This window comes from Nematolebias whitei, chromosome 19, assembly GCF_014905685.2.
Source record: "Nematolebias whitei isolate Nwh7 chromosome 19, NemWhi1, whole genome shotgun sequence".
NCBI classification, from domain to species: Eukaryota; Metazoa; Chordata; class Actinopteri; order Cyprinodontiformes; family Rivulidae; genus Nematolebias; species Nematolebias whitei.
The window spans coordinates 13,340,718-13,365,786 of NC_056516.1; the positions used below are offsets into that span (position 1 = coordinate 13,340,718).

The 25,069-nt window shown below is 39.9% G+C and overlaps 1 protein-coding gene across 1 annotated transcript in view; it reads right to left on the minus strand.

Moving 5' to 3' along the window:
- The window catches only part of fhod3a (formin homology 2 domain containing 3a), a 97,872-nt gene that overhangs the window by 56,830 nt on the left and 15,973 nt on the right, over window positions 1–25,069 (minus strand). The window contains exon 3 of the mRNA XM_037693403.1: window positions 20,290–20,357. Within this exon, the coding sequence (XP_037549331.1) occupies window positions 20,290–20,357 (68 nt within the window). The remainder of the gene's footprint in view (window positions 1–20,289; window positions 20,358–25,069) is intronic.

Here is a 25,069-nt window from a genome sequence, read left to right on the forward strand (position 1 = left end):
AATAAACAATAAATCAATTAATCAATTAATCACATGACAAATTAAGTTTATCTGAGACAATCGCCCAGCTAAATTTGTTATTGTGACAGGCCTAGTTATAGTGGCAGACTTATCACATTATCCTTGCTGGAAGTGTCCCAGAATGCACTGGAAGCTACAGCTAGATGCTGCTGCTATTTCCTCCTGCTAATAACTATCAAAATCTTTGTAAATATTCATGCAAATGTTTATAAAATAGTGGTTTGCATGAACTGTGATGACATTTTGGAGACTGAATTTGTCTGAAGGTTGCAGTGATCCATTTTGGTCTTGGCCCTGCTCAGACTAGCCATTAGCTCATCAATTTAATGAGAATTAAACTTTTTTTTAAAACTGAAGTTGTTTAAAAACTATTAACAACAAATAAGATATTAATTGCTTATAACACAGGCAAACAAAAATCTGCAATTTCAACTGATAAATGCCATTTCATAAAGTTACATAAAGCATCAGTAGTAAAATATAAATACAAAGTAACTTCAAAACAATAGCACACACAAAAAAATCTGTTTCTTCATCATGATTAAAACCTGTTACACTGCCTCTCATTGGACCAGAAAGATGATTTCAGAGGTACGGGAACAAGATATTTACAAGTAGGCACAAACAGAAAATACCCAAGTATAATATTTTACTAATATGTTCCTGTCTGTCCCACTAACGGTTGTCCGGGTCGATCAGTCAGCTAACGTTTAAAGCTGGTCTTCAGTAGCATCGAAAGTACAGAATTAGAAGAAGAGCACATCTGAGAGTGCAGTAAAATCCCCGGAAGTCTTTCCCTCTATGTACTGTCACACTAAATATAGGCAGTATTAGGTGTCAGGAGTACTGTAACGACCCAAGTCCAGGGTTCAGGCTTTGCTCGGGTCATGTGCTGCACTGTGAGCATGTGCTCCCTTCTGGTCTTTAATATATATCAAAGAAAATTAGATCAACAGTTTGAGATGGTTGCAGGTGCTACATAGATGTTTAAATTAATTCATAGTAACGTGCTAAAAGTTAAAGTAGGACAGGAATTCCTCCTGTAGATCCAGGCCCAAATGCATTTTCTACACTAGTTTTAGTTGTTGCAGGTTTTTTCAGCATTCTGAGTCCATTTGCAAAGACGTAAGGCGAGTTGTATTTCCTTTTTACGTAAGCACAGATCTGTGGAGCGGCAAAAGAAAATAAACACTCCATCAAGCCGCTGTAAGCTCATATTTTCAATAACGCGCAATTTTTGGTTTCATGTGCGATGAAAAAGAAAAGCTGGCAGGCAACAACGGTCAGACTTACGAGGACAACTCGGTTATTTTGTGACTGTCTATTTTTTGTCTGTTGGTTTTGGCCGACAGAGTGACTGCTGGAGACTGCTGATGGGACAGATGACGGCAGAGACCTTGTGAGCTCAGTGTGTGAAAGAGGAAAAAGAATCCTAAGGAAAATGGGACATTTTAAATCCGAGCAAAGAAAGTAGAAGATAAAACGCATCTCTGGGTAGCTCAGAATTAAGAGGAATGTACAAACAGAGATTCACAAAAATCCAGCTGAAAAAAAAAGAATAAAGGGTATAATTTATTGTTAAGATCCTGGAAAACATTACAAAACATGACTTCATGGATACACTCTTATGCCTCTGTTTTAATAGATCTCCAAACTGCTCCTTCGAACTTCTGAAGGACATCAGCTGTGCAAGAAGCTCAAAAGCAGATGTCCTCGGGAAGGAGGTTTACTTCTACATAAACACATAAAAATGCACACGATCACAAATACAGTCCATCTGCGCACAGTTAAAGAGCAGAATGGGTCCTGTGACCCAGCCATGCCCCCTGGCACCTTGGTATTGGTCCAAAATCCTCCCATACATAAATAGTTACAACACAAATATATCCTGCTTCTAATACAGGCGCCATGTGCTGCCACCAGCCTGAGCCCAACTGCTCCACATTTACACACAGACAAACCCTGTTGCTATGTCCACAAGAACACAACCGCTTGGGTTGGGTCAGCCATTTTGAAGTAGAGTTCTGTGGAAAAGTTGTTAACAATTCATCTTTGTCTTGTTGTAGACAGCTCCGTAAATCACCTCAGTATAAGGATAGAGTTCACGGTGCGTTCCATTTCTAACCAACGGTCAGAATTTTCAAGTTCCAAGTCCAACTTTGGACTTGGACTTCCTTTGGGTCTCACCCCAAAGACAGAACTTTATCCACTTCTTTCTTTTCAGGTCGTGGGGGTCATTGGTGTCCATATCCATCAGTCACTGTGAGAGAGGCAGGGGACATCCAGGACAGGTCTCCAGTCCATCACAGGGACACATAGAGACAAACGAGACAAACAACCATTCACTCTCTCACTCACACCTAGAGACAATTTAGAGTTACCAATCAGTCTAACATGCATGTTTTTGGTCTGTGGGAGGAAACTGGAGTACCTGGAGAAAACCCACGCATGCACGGAGAGAACATGCAGACTCCACCCAGAAAGACCCTCTAGCCAGGATTTGAACCGGCGACCCGCTCGTTGAGAGGTGGCAGCTCTACCAACAGCGCCATGTCTGTAATATTTTATTTTTCCTTCTGTCAGTTTGTCTCTCAGCAGTCACACACTGTGTTGTTCAAACACGAGTGAACGTGTTGCTACATACAATGTTGGGAGGCACAAAATGCAGATAAACCCGTTGTGATCGGTGTGTATTTCTAACAGTACTGGTAGTTAGCCTGGTCACTGAGCACAACAGTTATCCTACAGGTTTTCTGACTTACAACTAGAACAAGTTTGGTCGCACGTCAAGATCCCAGCTCAAACTTCTGAGGTAAATACAGTAGAATGCAGCATGAGTCCAACATGGCTGATGTTCTAACAACGCAAGGGGAGTCCTGCCTTCTTCGCCATATTTCCACAGTTTCATAGAGGTCAGGCAAACGCTATTTTAAAAAACCTTTAAATCACCATAAATTTCAAATTACCATGGCTATTTACATAAAATTCTGTGGTTATTAGCAATCTCAAAATGCAGAAGTAGCAGCTAGCTGTAGCAGTTATTGTGCAACATGGGGCACTTCCAACATGAATATTGTACAATTTCATCTTTTTGGAAAACTTTATAGAACTGTGTTTGACTGGAAAAATATGAAGCTTAAAAGACTGGTGTTTTAGGAGGGCAAAATCCTCTTTGCTTGAACTAATTATTATTAGCATATCACTTCTGATCAGATACACATCTAAAGCAGATGTTAGAACTTTGTACCAACTCCAGTTTCATAGTTTATATCCAAGCACAGTTACAGGTTATACACCTTTAAACTGCTCATTTTTCCTTTTTTTTTTTGTTTGTTTGTTATTGAAGCAGAACTAAAGAATCAGAAGCAGAATAAGCTTCATTATGATTGTACTGAGATACAGTGAAATTATGTTCGTACAGTCGTCTGAAAGATGGGCAGAGCGCACGTTGCTGCTGCAGGAGCGCGGCCCCTTTTCCTTTTTCAGAATATTTTTTAGATAGAAAAGGGAATAAATCCGAGGATAGGATAGTGGCATTACAAGAAAATATCTCTACACACCTTGTCCCATCAGGACACGATTGAAGACATCAAAAAAACTCTGCCAACAAGCACATTTATACGCATTTGATAGAAAGGCATTGAGATTTGTCCATGAAGCACTTCCAGATAAACCATAGTCCAGATTAGATGTTGATCAGCTGGCACAGTTCTTCCTTAATAGCCGATAACAAGAATCCAATGATGCCAGAGAGCAGAAACCCTGCTATCATAAATCTAATTATATAGATGTCTTCGGCATCCTCCTGAGACAGAAGGGAAAGACACATCAGTTCTCAAACCCCCCACGGGTCCATGACGTATCCTGCTGCATGAGTCTCAGTGGGGCATGAGGGCTCTCCAGGACCCTGTCACTTTGTTGTAAAGGTTTTGTCCTTTGCGTTGAAACTCCAGCTGACCAGATCCATGACAGTAGTTTTAGTTTCAGAAGATGTGTAACGGGAGCTCCGATACACAGACAGAGAGCAGAAAAAAAAGCAGGAGGAGAACAGGAGAGGGAGAGGATGTGTCCGCCTTGCACGAGAGCGAGTGCAGGAAAAAAAAAATCCAACCAAACGTGAGCGAGGCTGCACTGGACATGCCATATAACTGCTGTTATTTGTGCTTGCAAATAACCATAGCATTAAATGTTACTAACCATCTAATGAGAAACTGACTTTGGTGTAAACGTTTATAAATTTGAGTTAACATGAACTGCTACGAAATTTTAGACATTAGAACAGTTTTGAGTCTGTAGCAATCCTTTTTGGCTGTAGCTGTGTTCAGATTAGCTGTTCGCTTGTCAAGCCTGTCAAACCTAAAACTATTTTTTCAAAAAAGGTTAGATAATATTTGTTCATAGTTTGAACTTTACTTCTATATGGCTGAACAATTGTTTGATATCAGACACATATTTTAGAGTAATTCTGCTACCCATGTTTCACTAACTGGCAGGTGAAGGCTAACTAACGCTAATACTTGAAGTGTTGATGATGCAAATGATCCATAAAATTGCAGCTAACCAAGTTCTTGTCACTGCGCTTAGAAGTACATTAAAAATATTTAATTTTCACATAACTAAATCTGCCTTCAGCCTCCATCCTCTGCCGTTCAGCTCTTGCATGAAACTGAAACTTCTGTTCTTTTGTTGAAGGTAGAACCTGATTTTTAATTTTCTTTTGTTTCCACAAAGTGCAGCCAGACATAAAAGCAAATTGTGGGAGATATTTTGGAGTTCAGTCCAGCATACAAATGTGCACGTGTGAAACAAGTGCCCACTGTTTTCCCTCGCTCTTCCCCCCACTCTTTGTCATTCAGACTCACTTACAACTTGTCTTCTCACGCTCCGCACCGCAGCCATTGTTACCTAATTGGATTCACTGAGCATGTGCAATAATGGTGGGTTTTAGACTGGGGAAAAATGTCCATTCAACAAAATAATTGTGTAGAATAAGGTTTGTTTGGCAACAATTCATCTCTTTTACAATGAGAACTAATGTTGATATAATCTGAAGCTATAATTAATAATATTTAAAGGAGCCTGAGGCTTTGTTTGACTCGTTCTGAAAAGCTCCTGTTTGGCATATAACCATCATGGAGATGAGTAGTTGATATAAATGAGAGGAATCTGACACAATGAGACGAGTCTGAAAGACAAACAGAGCAGAGACAGAAGGTGAAACCAGAGCAGAGTGGGACTGAGTAAACAGTAAGGCTACTGGAGGATGTGTGAAGCTCACTGAGTGGATTACCGGAGAAAAATCCCACTCTGACTCACACCCTGCTCACATGCACTTGTGAGTGTGCATGTGTGTGACACAACTGACACGGTTATATATGACATAAGCTACTGTATAAATGGATCAAAGACACATTTGTAGCAAGGGAAGAGAATATCAGACTAATAAATCCTTGGTTTTATTTTGGTAGCTGCTGCTGCTGATGATGATGATGATGATGATGATGATGCTGCTGCTGCTGCTGCTGCTGCTGATGATGATGGTTGTGTTGTTGTGTGAGAAATGGCCTGACACATCTCTTCCTACCCTGATTCAGAAGTTCTGTCTTCATGAGACTATGATAGTATGTGCTGAGAATGACTCTCAGCTGCTAGCACATCAAACTTTTGCTCAATAGCTATAAAAAATAAAAGACAGCAGAGGGAAACCAAGTGCAGCAAATCCAGCTAAATTACTGCATTGTCACATTTCATTTTCTTCACCTCCTCACCTGTGTAACCTCAGCATGTATGACGTAACACTCAGAGCAGCTGACCCACTTCTTTTGCTCTGTCTGGCAGGTGCATTTCCTCCTTGCTTTGTTTCCCCCTTGTGTCCCCTCTCTAAGTGATTTACCATAACCCTAGAAACCATTTCGCTCCTCTTTTTTTCCACACAGCTCCTAAACCAATCAGCTCCGTGACCTCGCTGCAGGATAAGAAGCCAAGTGTGCGTTCTGCATGTTTAGCTTGTGGTAACCGTAATGTTTTATTGCATTATGTAATAGTTTCGAAATGATTAAACCAGACCAGCCAGAGGTTTGTGGCAACGCGCTCGGGTGCTTGTATCGACGAGCCCAGACGAAACCCTCAGATGTGTGCGCAGCACGGCTACACACGCTCGTGTAATGGTATATTTCATACGCTCTTCCAGTAATCCCACACAGGCCTGGGAGAGCGAACCGCACACAGCAGCATGTTGTGCCACCATGCATCAGTTGGGCTTCTTGTGTTTGTCAGCTTAAATGGAGCCTGGGGAAAACCCCGCCACATCCACAAAGAGCACCAACCGCACAGCAACAGATCAATAAACAGTGAAAGTGAGGGAGTGTGGGGTGTTGATCGGGCACTTAATAATAATAATGCTATAAATGTCACAGCAAATAAAAGATGTTTTAAGAACATATCTTTTATTCATTATGACTTCACGTCCTATTTATGGAACAAAGCTGCAAACATCACATCATAGACAACGGGTTACAATGGATTACAATAAAAAACTATAGGGAAATTGCATTTCCTGTGAAAATGCAGTGTGAGTGGTTATTGCAGAAAAACTTGTAACTTAGAACTTAGTTTATAAAAAAAACATGGTGAATTGTAGCTGAAATGAAATAATTAGCAGAAGAATGCAGAAATAACACTTTTTTTTTACTGAATTGGGTATAAATTAGCAGAAATGAGCAGAAAAATGAGGGAATTAGCTAATAAAAGCTGAAATTAACAAAAAAATCTGAATTAGCTGAAAAGTCTAAAATTAGCATAAAAACAGCTAAATAACAGCTGAAATAGCAGAAAAAGTTGAAGCTAGCAGAAAAAAGCAGAAAGGAGCATAACAAGCTGAAAGTAGCAGAAAGAAGTTAATTAGGGTGAAAGTAGCAAAAATTACCACGAAAAATTTCAATTTATCTGAAAACAGCTGAAATTAGCTAAAATCTGCTAAAAAGGCAGCTGAAAAGATAAGAACAAGCTTGAATTAGAAGAAGAAAGCAGAAAGAACATGTTTGCCCAATTAGGCTGAAAGAAGCAGAATTGTGAAAAAAGTTAAAATTAGCGCACACCAAAAAATTGCTGAAAAGTAGCTAAAAATCAGAAAGAAGCTTAAATTACCAGAAGGAAGTGGAAAGAGCATATTTTTGCTGAATTAGGCTGAATTTTTTATTTTAATGAGTGCAAAATATGTGGAATCAGACTAAAAAAACTAAAATTAGCATGAAACAGTTAAATAGTAGCTGAAATAGCAGAAAAAGTTTAAACTTGCAGAAATAAGCTGAAAGAATAACAAGCTGAAATTAGCAGAAAGAAGTTAGAAGAAGCACAAAAATATTGCAGTTAGCAGAAAGAATCTGAAAGGAGCATCAAACAGGTGAAAATCAGCTGAAATTAGCTGAACAAAGTTTAAATGTTTATGTACATGGAAACTGAAAAAAGCTGAAGTAACACAAAATGTGAACTGAGCAGTAAAAGGTTGTAAACAGATCTGAAGCTTTAAAGGATGTAAAATTAGCTCAATTCATTTTCTATGAGGAAAAAAATGGCAGAAAAGGGTAAATATTTCAAAAAGCTAAAGTTGCATCAATACCAAAAGTCATAGCAGGATTGTCCTAAAAGAGCTGAACGTTTTGGTTTATGATTTGTTGAAATATCTTGAAAACTGCAGGATGAAAATCGCGCTGAAAAACATACAGAAGAAAAATGCATCACAATAGTGTGAATGCTTCATAAACATTCACACAACAACACTGTTATTGTCCATACGGATTAAAAAACATCTTTATTTTCAGTCTTGGAGTGACAGTCATGGTTCTAACCTAAAGTGTCAGAACCATTGGTCTATGTTTTGAGTCTCTTTTAGGTGGATGTTTAAGAATGACTATGCGGACACATCACATGAAAGTGTTATGATTTGTCACAATTGTCTGTTCCCCTTACAATAATGAAATTTGTGCTCTGCATTTGATCCATCACACACAAGTTATAAACAAGTGGAGCAGCAGACAGTTCTGTAGGCGCCCGTGGAGCAGGTAGGGAATAGGTGTTTGCTCAAGGACACCACAACATACAGGCATGGCGGGGAGTCAACCCTGCGACTTTCTGGCCCCAAGTCTGCTGCTCTACCACGGCATTACAGCAACCCAGCACGTCCGGATGCACAAACAATGATGTCACTTCTGGTCTTGCTGCCAACTATTTTTACCGTGTGGTCTCATGGAGCAGAACATTCAGGAATTATCTGGTTTTAGCTTCTTTATTCAATACAGACCATTATTATTCCTCCCTTTTGCCATGCCAAGTGTGCCTTCCTGCATGATGTGTTAGCACTCAAGGTATGTGATGGGGATGAATCTCAGCTACTACCACATAGCACAATGTCTATAAAACTGAGTTGTAGCCATTTTCCCACTTCAGGGAGATACTATCATATTCTAGAGCTCAAGGTGGCTGCATTTTGTAGTAGCTCTGTTGTTCATTCTGAGATGTTGCTTTTGAAAAATTTAATTCCTCTTTGTCTGGATGTACTGTAAATCACTTAAAAAAAAGATTATTATTTACTCTGGTGTCAGATGCTGTGCAGCTGGGGGGATTTTTGCTGAAATCCTTTAACTTTTGGATGTTTGTTGTGATGTGTAACCATGGAAACAAGATGTTGCTGGCTTAGTTCTGGGAGTGGAGCTGCAGTCTCTGACAGAAGTGTCTGAGCAGAGGATTCTGAGGAAACTGCTCCAGATCCTGAAGAAGACGTCACAACCCCTGCATGACACCCTGGACTCTTACCGCAGCACCTTCAGTCGTAGACTGAGACCATCCAGGTGCTCTAAAGAACAATACAGGAAGTCCTTCCTCCCTGTGGATATCAAACTTTTCAACTCCTCCCCCTTTTCTGCACCTGACCTGTTTTAGAACTTAATTGTTTGTATTTTTATATTCTCTGTTATTTTTTATATTCTCTTTTACTTTTTACATCTTGTGTGATTCCTTGTGTATGTTCCATTATATTGAAACTCTGGCACAACAACTTCCTGCCGGATCAATAAAGTTCTATCTTATCTTATCTTATCTTTTAATTTTTTGTTGTTGTTTACAACTGGGAGCAGCTGATTAACAGCTCAGAAGCTCAAATAAGGCCTCGGCTGCAGCCCCAAGTCCCAGATGAGTTAAAAACGAGGCTCCATGGATGCATTCCCATCTACCTGGTGGAGGCGCTAGAGTGCCTGACCACCAAGATTCTGGAGCTGGTGGGAAACGCAGTTCGTGACAACAAGAGGACCGGGACCATCTCCCGACACCTGCAGCTGGCTTTCCACAATGACAAGAAGCTCAACAAGCTGCTGGGAGGAGTGGCCATTGCTCAGTGGGGAGCTCTGCCCAACATTCAGGCGGTTGAGCTGCCCAGGAAGACAGAGAGGCCCACTGGATCCAAGTGGACAGATCAACATCCGCAACCACTGCAAGAGATCCTTCCTGCCCACAGCCGTCAGCACCCATAACAACTCTTTAATGAAACTAGGAAGATGATTTACAACATTTAATTTCACTTTGGGATTAATAAAATAGTTTTCAATTGAATTTAATTGAACATAGTGGATTGATGGTAGAAATAGATGTACTCAACTGATTGTCCATCAAAATGGAAGACTATCCCTCCAGTCTGAGTAAAGTTACTGCATGTTATGAAGTGATAGCGTCTCTAACATTTAGAGAGACTGTTCAGATCTCGGGCGGCATGGTGGCTCAGTTGGTAGAGCTGTTGTCTCTCAGCGAGAAGGTTTCCAGATCAAATCCAGTCTGGGGACTGTTCTGGGTGGAGTTTGCATGTTCTCTCTGGCCTGTGTGGGTTTTCTCCAGGTACTCTGGTTTCCTCTCACAGACCAACAACATGCATGTTAGGCTGATAGTTAACTCTAAATTGTCCCTAGGGGTGAGTGAGAGAGTGAATGGTTGTTGGTCTCATTTGTCTCTATGTGTCCCTGTGAAAGACTGGAGACATGTCCAAGGTGTGCCCTGCCTCTCGTACAGTGACTGCTGGATATGGACACCAGTGACTCCCGCAACCCAAAAAGGAAGAAGTGGGTAAAGATGATGAATGTTCAGATCTCCTCAGTCCCTCCAAGATGAGGATCAAACACAGAGTTTTTTACATTAGGTGAAATAAACTGTTCATAACTTTTTCCACAGAGACCCACCAAGGTATTCCTTTAAGACCACCCTGTCAGTAAACCCCTATTTATGAAGATTTTGATTTGTATAACTCTCTGATCCTATCAAATCCACAAAATACAGTATCTTACAGTGTTTGAATTAACTCAGTGAATCCCTCTTTAATACAGGCCTGTTCACCACCAGAATAGGTGAGAAGAACAGAAGCTGTTTTCAGCAAAGACAAGTGTTTTTACTAATTAAGAATCTTCTAACGAACAGAAAAGTTCAGGCCAAGTAGATCTGAGACTGACATGAAAACCAATACTGGACTCAGGTCGCTGGTTTGTTGTGCAACAGAACAGAAAGAGAAAATCAAAGCAAGTTAAACTTATTTCCAGCTCAACCTCTGCCCACCCCTCCACCACTCCTTCACAATCCTGTGGGGGGTGATTAGAGATGGATAATTGGGGCGCAGAAATCCAGGAGTCGAAGCCAAATTTTGTGAAGAGGGCTAAATTCCAGATCTTGGTGCCAGGGGGATTGAAGAGGCTCTGAAACACATGTGAGCCTTTTGTTCTACAGTCAAACTCTTTTGTTTTCACCAGCTGCACCTCTCATTACAGAGAGCTCACCTGTCAGAGAGCATAACCGCTGCTTATTTTACTACATGCACTGCAACTTTTGCTTTCCTCAAAGTGAGGCCTCATGGGAAACAGAAACATTCTGTCATGTAATATTTCACTTATTGACTGTACAAAAGACAACAAGACAATTATTACTGAGTCAGTATAAGTGTGCAATATGATTTGCTAATGAAATTCAAGCTCCAAAATGAAAAAGTTTCCATCCATTCACATTATCTTTACCCACATCTTCCTTTTCAGGTCATGGGGGTCATTGGTGCCCATGTCCAGCAGTAACTGTGCGAGAGGCGGGGGACACCCTAGACAGGTCTCCAGTCCATCACAGGGACACATAGAGACAAACGAGACAAACAACCATTCACTCTCTCTCTCTCTCACACCTAGTGACAATTTAGAGTTACTAATCAGTCTAACATGCATGTTTTTAGTCTGTGGGAGGAAACCGGAGTACCAGGAGAAAACCCACGCATGCACGGAGAGAACCTGCAAACTCCACCCAGAAAGGTCCTGGGCTGGGATTTGAACCAGTGACCTGCTCGCTGAGAGGCAGCAGCTCTACTAGTTGTGGCTCCGTGCTGCCCGTGAATGAATGAATATATCTGCTTACATAAATTTTCAAAGCTACATAACAAAGAAATCAGACATTTAGTGGCCTAAATTCATGTGATTCAACAATAAAATTACACAACTGTTAAATTGTAAGCAGTTCCATCACATGCCAAGCCTTAAAAAACGGCAGTGGCAAAACACTCTTCATAAATCTGAACTCAACACCAAGGATAACCATATAGTTGCACAGTGGTTTGAATAAAGTAGAAGATGTACACCTAAAAAGTTACATAAATGAATATTAATTATGAGTACAGGTATAGTCGTTGTTATTTAAATAGCCAAATTTTATAACTGCTGATAAGGCAGACATCTTCTCCCATGCCCAGACAATCAATCACTTCTCACTTTCTTGGAGTGACATGTTTGAGTGAAAGGAAGTGGGCGTGGCAGCAGTAACAAAACCATGTATTTAGCAACGAGTCACATTATCGCTTGGATTGTAATCAGTGCATTTTACATCCAATAAAAACAAAGATGTTAACAAATAAACTGGACAATATTCTGGCCGTTTAGTGATATTTCCACAGTTGTGGTCTTGACTGGTCTTGAAGAAAAATCCAGAGTGCTCAATGTCCGAGACCGAGACAAGACCGAGCCCAAATGCAGTCGAGTCTGAGACGAGACCAAGACCATCAAAAAGTGATCTTGAGACTGGTCTCTAGTCCAAGACCGGTCTCGAGTACTACAACACTAATATATATATATATATATATATATATATATATATATATATATATATATATGATCAGAATGGGATTTGCCTGGTTAAATAAAGATTTATAAAAATAATAATAATAAAAGGAAGCCACATATATCGAGAATTCTGGATGCCACTAGTGTTGCTACTTGTTTGGCTTGAGAGGAATTGAAGGGTGGCGGTGGTTGAAGGACTCAAGCACAGGCACGCACCCTGCTAGAATAAAAAATATATATAAATAAATAAAAAACTAAAATGTGGATGGTCTTTAGGCATGTTTAGGAAAGTTGTGGGCTCCTCTATAAGAGTGATAGAGCATGCAGTAGGTCTGTAATGGTTTGGAGCAAGCACAAAACTTCTGTAGCAAGGTTGTGGTGGTTTACCATCATGGAGGCAGCGTACCAGGATTCTAGGGGAGCAGGGTGGCAGTGTATCCATGAAAGGGATACCATGTAGACCAGCATGGCCTGGTTGATAAGAATTTGAAGCAACACTGGCCAAGGTCAGGGAAACAACCTAGTACAGATGTGACATGTGTAGCTGCACCCAGACTTCCAACAGACGATGCTACTCATCCTCCTTTTACAGCCTAATGTTAAAACCCTTATACCCCATTTCATCCAACTGGTAAATGCAACATAACAAAACAGTTTTGACCAGTGTCATTGGTTTGGGAACAGATAAAAAAACAGCTAACAAATGGGAAACTCTCATTACTCGCTCAAATGAGCTGACCCATAGTTTGTTTGTTAACAAATTAATCGTGATTGAATCGCTAGTAATAAACCAGGGGCCATTTTGGAGCCAACTCTGTTCCCATCTATACTAGTCATGTTCTAATCGATCATATAGATCATGGAGAGTGCAGCAAGGTCATCATCCATGAAGAGGAACTTATTCACTCCAGTAGATGATGCTTTTTGAAGAAACAGAAAACAATAACAGGCAGACAGCCAGCAGTCCAACATGACAATACACTGCGGATGAGACAAGGTTACCAAAAACTAAGGGGATATACGTACCAGAAAAACTAATGAGAAACAGCTGTGAGGAAACCAGAAGTGAAAGAGGAAGTCAAACTACAAAACAATCGATCAAATAACCTATACGTTCAAACTAATACGAGAAATGGCCTCACAAAAACTATTAGTCATAACTCAAACCAAAGCCAGTTCAGAACAAAATCATATAACTCAGCTGCACACTTCTACTCTGCTATGAACCTTCTTCTTGTGGGTCCAAGAGTCCAAGAATGAAAAAACAAATGACTGAATGATCATCATTTTTTAAATTTCCCTTCGTGCTTTTCTAACTCTAACAAGTAGAGGTGTGCTGCAGAGCTGTGCCACCTTTACGTGTTTCTGAGCTGTCGACACTTTCTAAAGATAACACCTCCACCCCCCCACCTCCATGATGCACAACAGCTCGGTTTGTGACACAGACCACTAAAATTAACCCTGCAACAAGAGCTTCTAATTCAGAGGGTATAATATGAAGATAACAAACACCTTGCTAAGCTAACGCTGACTCTGAATATTTTATTACCTGACCTGCATAAAAAGACTAAACTAGATTTCCATGTGCTGGTGAGACCTGAATCATTAAAAGTGGCCTTTGGTTACTTGCAGGGTTTAGTGCTTCTGCTGAACACAGTGTGACCCATTAACTCCCAAACACCGTCACACCCTGACTTCACCAGATGCACGCATCACAGAGCTTCTTAATCCCAACCTGGAAAGCCTGCATGTAATTTGATCTTTCCACAGAAGTGCTAAGAAATGCCCAGGAGAGCAGAGTTTTTCATGCTTCTCCACACATTTAAGGCCTTGAAAGATGATCTGCGGACGACTGACACAAAAACAACGGACCAACCTGAAAGCGTGAGGATAAAATGAAATCTGAGAGAAAATGATCCTTTTCTTGATTTTCACATAAGCTTCAAGATCAGCAACCCATGCATTAATCTTTGAGTCCTAACTCTGCAAACAATCTGGATCCTTGAATGTGACAGATTTTTGATTTAGTGGAAAGTCTTCTGACCACTACTGAGGGGATTTGAAGGTCGAGACCCAGAGGGATTAAAGAAAGCCAAATGAGTGGACGGCTGAAGTGACTGAGAAGCTTACGACCAGCAGATCTCATAAGTGAATGGATCACTCTGACTCGTTTGAGTTATCTGAACAAACTGGTTAATGCAGTCCAACGACACACAGCCTTTACAGTACTTTAAATGAAGTCGGTGCTGCTGCAGTTCTCCTCCTGACCAATAGGTGTCGCTAATTAAACAAATACAGTAGTCCCTTGATATTCCGCGGTTCGACATTCGCAGACTCACTCTTTTTTGGATTTTCAATGTAAGATTATACACAGCACATGACTGTCAACTTTAATGTTACTCACGTGATGGGGACGGTATGGGATAAAAATTTAACGGGAGCGGACAGAAGCTAGGCCTGTCGCGATAAACAATAAACTGCTTAATCGCATGTTAAATTAAAATGAGGTCGATGATTTTCATTTATTATTGTTTCTTCGTGTCTCTCTCTCTCAAGTGAAGACACTGGATGGCAAAAGGCTCAACTCCGATCACTGACCCCTCCCTTTCTCATTTATTTAGCGTAATGGGGGAGTGAACTATTGCGTCAGGTAGCCAGTCAAGGCGCATCGTCTTGTACCTCTGCACCATTAGAGCCCCGTGAGGAGTTAGCAAGCTAAAGAAACACTATTTGATACTGGAGGAAAAATTAAATAGAATTGGTTTTAAAATCAAACGCAACAGCAGCAGTGTGGGAACACTTCGGATTCAAACCAAATGACCGAAGAGAACCACTGAACCGTTGTGAGCCGGTATGTCGCATTTGTCATAAAACTGTAGCAACTAAGAGCAGCAATACAACCAACTTGCACATGCACCTAAAGCACAAGCATCCAAAGCAGTTTTACAAAACGCATGTGTATTTGTGCAACAAGCATCAGCTCTGAGAGAATGGTTAGCACAGCTGGAAACATTGCTACTCGTGAGAGATCCTGCCTTAAGCCACACAAACTCAACATGTTGGTATTTCTTGCTCAGAACCTGCCAGACTAAAGTAGCTACAAATCTGCTTGTTGAGGCATCTGCTCTTATTTAAATGCACTGTGCTTTTGTTAGTTTGCAATTTTTCTTTATAAAACTGTCAGTTTTGCCCGTCTTCTCTATATAAAACTAATGTCTATTATTTTTTGAAGGGCAGTTTAGTTTACAGACTTCATAATCTGTACTGTTTTGGTTGAATGTAGTTTATATTTCCATTTTTTTTTTTTTTTTGTATTTAGTTTTTATTCAAGTGCATCTTTCGTTAACGGAGACTGAGAGTCCATTTTACTTTGGTTTTTGGTTGTTTTGTTTATTTTCCAGTTCCAGTGTTGTGTTCTTTTGAAATTAAAGTTTATTAAACTTTGAGAGGATGTACTTGCATCATTATGTCATTATCATTACTTTAGTTTAAAATGGTCTCCAAACAATATTATTGTTTATCGCAATAATTTCTGAGACGATTAATCGCCCAGCAAAATTTGTTATCATGACAAGCCTAACGGGAGCAGGAACCAACCAATAGGAAAAAAAAAAAACATACTTCGGACAGGCGCCACCATTTTGTAGTTTTCTTTCAATAAGCCTATACTGTAAATCAGCCCTCCTTCCCGTGTTTTATGAACGAATTCAAGTTGTACTATTCTTCAATAAGTAGATTAAAAAACTGGAAAACTGCTAGAACCATTTCACAACAGATATCAAAAAACTTGTTGTTTTAAGTTTCTCATATTGTTTTGCTCCTTTTTGTTTCTTATGTTTATTCTTTTCATTTAATGTTTTTTATATATGTATTACTCAATTTTTATCATTTTGTAACCCCCCCTAGCTTGTAAACTGTAGTTCTGACACCCTTCACGAGTGTTTGTATATATCTTTCTCTTTTGTAGTGTTTTGTAGTTCTGTGTGTTATTAAAAAAAAAAAAAAAAAAAAAATGCAAGTCAAAAGAACTACACTACCCAGAAGCCAACAATGCTTCCAGCTGCTGTTTTCTGCCAAAATTCAAAGAACAGTAAAGGAGGGAGCAAACACTAGCGGAGAAACTGATGTGGTAAAAATAGTTTACAGCCTACAGCCTTATTGGGGCATCTTAGTGTCTTTCTGCCATAGTAGTTTATACTGAAAGGATTATAAGGCTCAGTTGGTAGAGTTGTTGCCTCTCAGTAAGAAGGTTGCTGGTTCAAATCCCAGCCCACGACCTTTCTGGGTGGAGTTTGCATGTTCTCTCCGTGCATGTGTGGGTTTTCTGTGGGTACTCTCACATTTTCTCTCACAGACCAAAAACATGCATGTTAGACTGATTGGTAACTCTAAGTTGTCTCTTGGTGTGAGTGAGAGAGTGAATGGTTGTCTCATTTGTTTCTATGTGTCCCTGTGATGGACTGGAGACCTGTCCAGGGTGTCCCCCGCCTCTCGCATAGTGACTGCTGGATATGGACAATGTGACCCCCATGACCCGAAAAGGAAGAAGCGGGTAAAAGATAATGGATGGATGTAAAGTAGAAACTATGAACCCTGGTAAGCCAACTATGGTCACAGGTTACATGGAGCTGGAACAAGTGGAATGACGGGGAAGAATCACCAACAAATGTGAAAAAATTAAATCAAATGTTTTTTACATATCCATCTCTACCAAAGAGCAGGATCTGAACCCAGTAGAAGAGTTCTTCTCTAGACAGAACTATACTTTTTATACTTGGTTTGCAGAAACAAACCTGCCTTTTAATTAATCGTTAAACTCTAATAATTAGAATCCGATTTGAGTAGTACAAAGGAGTAATACCTACCTAGATTTAATCCCAGCTGCCCAATTGATGCCCACACATCCATCAGTCAGTATAAAACAGTTAATCTGTCCATCCCTGTGGACCACACGGAATTAAAATCTGGGCTGTGATATAATGAGTAAACTCAGCTTCAACACTTCTCCTTTCAAAAGCAAAAAGTTGATGATGATGATGTTGTTTCTTCCTTGCCTTGATCAATCCCACTAATGTTTTATTTTTCCAAAGTTGGAGAAAATTTGTGAGAGCTTCTGCATCGTGTTGGACAGAATTTAGTTCAGACCTCATTCTAACTCTCTACTCAATAAATAGATAAAATCCTTCAGTGTTAAGAGGAGCAGCTGATTAAATTTTATGATCTATTGAAGTTCAGCACCTCAGAGTATTATAATTTTGTAAACGGATGTAAAATATCTAATAATGACCTCCCAATATTTATAAGATGTATTAAATCTGCAGCTGGGAGGAGCTCCTGCTGTCCATGTATCATCGTTCTGGTTAAACTGTTTTTATTATTTATGACTCAACAGAGTACTACACAAACTAAATTTAAAAAAAGATAGCAGAAACATGAATATAATTATGATTTTTTTTTTATCGGAGTGAGCATGTTGTCTTTCCTTAACATCTAAAGCTCCATGTAGAGAAACCTTTCACCTTGTTGTGTTCTCAGCCAATCAGAGGCTCCAGTTCCACTGATCCAGATTTAGCTCAGCTATCAGTGGCAGGGAGAATGTTGACCTTGCAGGCAAGTCGTGGAGGAAACGAGGTACAAGCGCTCACAAAGAACGCAAGACACAACGAGCAGAACATTTTTTATCAGTGCAACAACAAAGATTTGAAAGCGGTTCTTTCCTTTCTGTCCAGAATCACAAATTAAGTAGTGTTCCTAAATACAATTTAGAAACTCTTGATCTGAAAACTCATTTCGTATTCACTGTGAAATGTGAAAATGTAATAGAAACTTAGACACCAGATATACAGTACGACCCTTTCATGCATGAATTATGATACAGTATGTTCATCCAGGATTTTTCTTGGGGCATAAAAAAAGTCTGGAAATTTTTTCTTATAAAAATTTTATTTATTCAAGAACTTTTCCACATGTCCACTCAGCTGGACAGCATACATTTCGAGATGTTTTACAATCGAAATGCTGCATGTTATAATGTGAGCACATTTTGACACTGCTCAACTGAATGCATAAAAAAACATACATATGAAAATGCCTTTTAAAAAGCTGTGCACTGCAGTGACCAAACTATGCATGAAAGGGTTTTACTCATTCCAAACAACTTAAATCTCCTCCCCAGACTCTTCTGCTGTCTTCTCCTTCTTTAAATGAACACCACCTCTGATTGCCTACTGGTACGGTTAAAGTCAATAAGAAAAAAGGTTACGGTTTTAAAAAGTTAGAAAGATCGTAAAGCAGGGCTTAATTTGAGCCAGATCCTGCCCAGGATCTAGGAACTCTTTGACAGGGTGTGTTCCGATAACTGTTTGCTTGGATCCGGGAACTCTCAGACTTACTAATAATAAAGTTATGCAAGGAAGCTTAGTTCTCCAAACTTAGATTCCCCAAAATATGGAATACCATAAATCTGGAATAAATGATGACACAAATGGGCCAGTAAAATCTATGGGCTTTTATTTTTTGCACGAGTCGGATCCTCGATGCCATCTATCAATCAGTCTAGTGGGCCCATTAGCAACTGACCAATCGGTGATCTCAATTTGTCCTGAAGTGAAACTCCCCTCACCTGCAGGAGCTGGAGGAGTAGGGGGGTAGTGTTAGGATGCGTGAGAGAACCGGAGCGTGCTAAACAACTAAAAAGGTAAGAAATGATCCTGCATTTAATAGGCTACACTTACAAATCAAACATGAAGCGTTTAAAAGTAAATTATAAATATGAATTAGTTTGGTATTTTGACATTTGTGTGCCTAAGCGCTGTGTGGTGTGTACGTCCTGGTATCAGTGTTGGCCTCGGTGAACCTTGGTCTCACAACGCTATTTACGTTCCAGCATTGTTTGATTTACGAATTAAGAACTGGCGTAAAGGTAACTCAACAGGCAAAACTGTTTATGGGAGCCAACGTTTTCCACCAGTTCACTATTGCGCCCAGTGTGGGGCAGTTTTTCCCCTACCATTATACAAGCAGGGAACCTCACCCTGTCAACAGAACCGAGAGCCCAAATCGAACTGTACCACCCCTCTACATACCACCCCATCAACAACTTCCTGCACTGACATAGTCCTCATCTAGTGGTGTGTACAGAGCTAAAAAGCTACAGAGGTAGCACTCTGTTTCCCTTACGCTGAGCCGTACCCCCAAGCTCGAAAACAGCGTGCAACACAGTGTCTCTGTCTCTACAGTCTCCACCCCCACCCCGGTCAACAAAAATCCCGGAAGAGATGAGCGCCCTGCCAAGGAAAGTAATGTAGCGGAAACCGTGTGGGGGTTAGTTTCAACCAAACGCATATTATACACCCGTAGACAAACTTATACAGCAATCTAGAGCAATGACAAGGACAAGCAAATGATTTGTATAACTTTGACCTTCATTTGTGACCTTGTCCTTAGAGATGGAGTGGTGAAAAATCTGTGCTACACACCATGTAGTGGTGGTACAAATTTATTTCAAGTTTTGTACGGTTATGGTCCAGACAAGCAAAGATACTTTAACAGGAAAGGACATAAATGTTTGTGACAAACAATGAAAATTCCTTTCGTAACCACAAATCTAAAACATCATGTCGACACGATGAAGGCCTGAAGGATGGAGTGCGCCCAGGTTGCGTTTGGCTGCATCAACCATCTTTGACCTTGAGCTCGTCTGAATGATCAGTTTCCAATCAGATTGGCAGGAATGATTCTCTTGTCTTGAGTTATCGTCATAAAATGAGTTAGAAGTCCAACTTTCAGGCCCTAAACTAAACACTGTAACATGTAAAACACAATCCCCCGTTTTCTCCTACTCTTATCTTATGACTTTAATTAGAACTGATGTCAGCTGACTGCTGGTACACTTCTACTCTGATCTAAACTCCCTCGTGCGCACGCTAGCATCTCAGCTGCACAGCGACAACTTGTTATTTCGCAACACGTTTTAAATTAAGAAACATTTTTACGCATCAATCAAATGTGAGTAAAAGCAGAAGGTCTCGTATCTTGAGTGTTCCACACTGACAGCCCTGAAACTTGACAGGAGCTGCTATTGTTGATGATTCGACCATCTGTGTTTTAATGTAAACACGGGAACACGTCAAGCAGTACTCACCGATGCAGGCGTGCACGCGAACTGTCAGCTGGGTCCGCAGAATGACACTGTGCTTCCTCCCCCTGGACCTGAGGCAAGAGGAAAAAACAAATAAAGCTTGATTTTCTCATCTCAAAGTGTAAAGGCAGGCAAAGACATTTACTTGGGGCTGTGTGTGTGTGTGATTGTCTGTTAAAAAATATTTAATGAACCACTAGCTGGATATTAAAGACATTCGCAGAAAGTAATCATTGGATGTTCAAGTAAAATTAACTTTTGGAGTCAATCTGAGTGTCAAAATTTGTTTCTTTAAAAAGTCTTCAGTTGATCCAAAATGCTGCTGCCTGAGTTTTAATGAGAGTTGATAGGAGAGATTATATCCCTCCAGTTTTAGCTTCATTCCACTGGCTCCCTGTCAAATTCAGGATATAATTCAAAATCTTCTAAACCTACAAAGCTCTTAACAACCTAGCTCCATCTTATATTACAGATATTGTTCCATATTTTCCTTTTTCATTCAACCTTTATTTAGACAGGTAAATCCCATTGAGCCTCGAGGACTCATTTACAAGAGAGACCTGATTTCAACAAAGAATGATGACAACAATGGACAACAGCTACAACAATAAACAGTTATAAAAAGTCATACTGCAGTTTTTTTTTTTTTACAAATAGGATGGCTTAAAAAAAGAAAAGTAACAAAAAACAGCTAGATTCTAAATTGAATGTAGAAAACTAAAAACAGGAACATGTCTGCGTTGGTCCCTGGCAGGAGTCCAACAGATTCTGAAAGCCACTTAGAGAGGTCAAGGTCGAGAGCTTCAGATCTTTTTGTAAGATATTCCAGGAAGCAGGAGCAGAGTAGGAGAAGGCCCTTTGGTCTAGTTCAGTTCGCACTGAGGGAACACTGCAGGTAATAATGTCCTGAGAGCGCACGCTGTAGCTGCACTCACGCAGAGACATGTAAATGTTAAATGGACTGTACTTATATAGCATCTTTCTACCTTATTTCAAGATACTCAAAGCACTTTACACTACAATCTGTGCCTCATTTACCCATTCATACAGCACTCTACTAGATCTTTACAAAGCTAATGGAACAAATCATTCTAAAGAAACTAATCAGAGCTTTATCACATTCATACACTGATGGGACACACATCAGAGGCAATGAGGGGTTCAGTGTCTTGCCCAGGGACATTTCGTCATGTGACTGCAGGTGGATTTGAACCCCCAACTCTTGCATTGGAGGACGACTGCTCTAACCACTCAGCCACAGCCGCCCCATGTAGGAGGAGATGTATGAAGGCAGCAGACCAAGAAGTGATTTAAAGATGAAAATGTACCATTGAGAGAGTCTGAGTGAAGTTAATGATGACCAGTTAACCAGTGGATACAGGGTGCAGTGGAGGGTACGATAACAGAGCACTTCGCTCTCAAGCTGCAGGTTTACTTGTGGTTCCTAGAGTTTCCAAAAGCAGAATGGGAGGAAGATCTTTCAGTTATCAGGCTCCTCTCTTGTGAGACTGACACTTTGTCCAGTTTTAAGACTGGGATTAAGACTTTCCTTTTTGATAAATCCTATAGTAAGGGTTGCTTTGGGTTTCCTGAGCTATCCTTTAGTTATCCTGCTATAGGCTTAGACTGTTGAGAACAAATTGACCACATTTCTTCACTCTGCTGCTGTCTTTACTTGCTCTACTCTCCCTGTTTGTATTTGTAATTATTTCCATCTTAACATGTTTTTTTTTTTTGTCTTTCTTCCAACAGGGGGAACATCTGGACCTGCCACTCTGTTTGTTTCTTCTTCTTGTCCTACCAAACCCAACTGGTCAAAGCAGATGGCCGCTCATCCTAAGTCTGGTTCTGCTGGAGGTTTCTTCCTGTTAAAAGGGAGTATTTTCTTTCCACTGTCTCCTTTGTGCTTTCTCAGGATGAGTGACTGCGACAAAGTGAAGATTCAACATGTCTGCTGCTTCCTTAGAAAAAGAACTTTTACAATGGTATAATCTTTTTAATGTATGTGAATGTGTTTGTTCAGTGCCCTGAGACAATTTATTTTGCAACTTGGCACTATAGAAATAAGCTGAATTGAATTGAATCTGATTCATGATGGCTACCACAGACAGCTGTCTTTAACAAACACACCAACTCAGCCAAATTTAAAGAAGTCACACTCAGATTTCATTGTAGTAGTAGCTGAGAGTCATACACAATAGATACTGTGTGCTAACAGATTCTGCTCAAATTATTTTTTTAAGATTTGACCAAAACAGTCATGGTTCAATCATTTGTCATCTTAGTACTTAGGAAACTAACAAAGTAGTCTGATTTACTAGATTTACAGTATTTGCGCTATGTATTATTGTTTCCTGTAAAAACTGCATTAAAAATTGATCCTTTTCTAAATTCTAGTAATCAGTTTCATTTTTTAGCTCTTGTGATTTGACTTGAGGACAACGGGGTTTTAGATGCGATATAGCTGATTATTTTATTTTTGTTAAAAACTGAGTTGGGATAAAAGATGCAATATAACTGATTGTTTTATTTTAATTAAAAACTGAGTTGATAAAGAAAGATGGAGATGAACGGGGAGCTGTGATAAATTTGCACCGTCATTCTGATACACATCTGAGGAGACAGCAGAACTGTAGCAGACACACGACGCACATTTACAAACTACAGAAAAAAAACATCCATATGTCATTGTCCCTATGTGAACACAATGAAGCTCTGACCACCACCTCTGATTGCCTACTGCTGGTACTGTTAAAGTCAATGGGTCTAAAAATAAAATTAGAAAGAGCGTAAAGGTAATTCAACAGGCAAAACTGTTTTTGGGAACCAACTATTGCGCCCAGTGTGGGGGTTAATTTTAACAAGAGTACAGAATATCACACGCCCATTGACAAACTACTGTATTATACAGCAATCTAAAGCAATGACAAGGACAAGCAAAGACTTTGTATGCATTGTTGGATTGTATACCTGGATTATTGAGCATGGGCTTTGTTGACTTTGTATAACCTTTGACCTTCATTTGTGACATTGTCCTTAGAACTGGAGTGGTGAAAGATTGTGCTACACACCATGTAGCAGTGGTTAGGGGTTAAACAACTACATATTTTTAAAAGTCGACTTATGATAGAAGTGGAGTCGACGTTCACTAGTCGATGTGACGTCAAAGGAACTCAAGACGCTAGTCACAAAAAATGTCATTTATTATTTACAAAAAACAACAACAACAAAACATTGGGAGCGTATATTTATGCTACTACCATTTATCATACTGCACATAAGTCACGGGAAAACCAAAACTATTATTAAGCTGCAAAAGTTAGTTTTATTTTATTTAATCCACTAAACAAAATAAACCGTGGCGGTGGTGGGTTCTCCACCGGCGGTGGTGTGCCCTCATTTTTATTTTTATTTTATTTAGTGGATTAAACAAAATAAAAACTAAAAACAGGGGGTGGGCGGTGGTGGACTCCACCACGGGCGGTTGAACCAGAAGACTCATCTTTAGTGAAATACTTCCACACTGTTGATGAATTTCTACCTGTTTGGAAAGACTTGGCCTGCTCCTCTCCTTCCATCTAGTTGGAAGAATCCGTTTTGTAGCCAGCGGCCCGGCACGGATCACATGACACATTCACTGCCTGTGACTAGTCAACGTGACGTTTAAAAACTTGCGAGATGTCATAGAGTTGACTAGTCCACTAGTCTATTCAATCCCTAGTGGTGGTACAAATTTAAATCAAGTTTTGTTAAAGTTTCTTGAGAAGTTTTGGTCCAGACAAGCAAAGATACTTCAGCAGGAAAGGGCACAAGTGTTTGCAACAAACAATGAAAACTCCTTTAGTAACTACACATTTACAACCTCATGCCGACACAATGAAGGCCTGAAGGATGGAGTGCACGTAGGTTGTGTTTGGCTGCATCAGCCATCTTTGATCTTGATCTCATCTAAATGATCAGTTTCCAGTCAGATTAGCAGGAATGATTCTCTTGTCTGGAGTTATCGGCATAAATCAAGTTCAAGTTTCTTTAATGTCATTCGCGTCACACGAGGTGGAACAAAATTGTGTACTCAAGGTCCCAGGTACACCCAAAAAATAGCAAAAATACAAGTATAAAAAGAGACAGTATATAAGGATCTAAGATATACGCTGAACACTAATAATGTAAAACAATACTTTACATTAAACAGAAGCCTGAACATTGAATAATAACGTCATTAAAAATGAGTTAGAAGTCCAACTTCCAGGTCCTAAACTAGACACAATCACAAGATGTCAGGGTGAAGTATGAGGACATTTTAGAGACAAAGAAACAAACTCTCCCTCTTATCTGATCTGAAGTCATCAGTGATCCAACAAAGTTAAGGTCCTCCGGACGGTTTCTTTTTTTGAAACATTTCGTCTTTTATCCAAAACACTTCTTCAGTCTGAGGAGGTGCAACAAACTCAGTCTTATAAACAGCACCTTTGTTCTACCTGGATTATTGAGCATAAATCAGGATGGATTGAATCCATCTAACAGAACTGAGACGGGATATATGGCTCTTTGAAGGGAACCAGATGTTGACGATCTCTTTGGTTCATAGAGCTGTTTAATTTTGAACGACAGCGACGTCGTCAACTATGACATACGTGACGACGTCATCAGGGCCGTCTTCTCTCCTTGCCTCCTGAGCTGCTGCACTCCTCCTGTTCTCCTTTACATCAGTGAAAAAGTGAAGGAAGAGCATTTTCCTCTGCATTTGAAGAGGAAACATGAAGAAATTATGAAAAGAAAACTA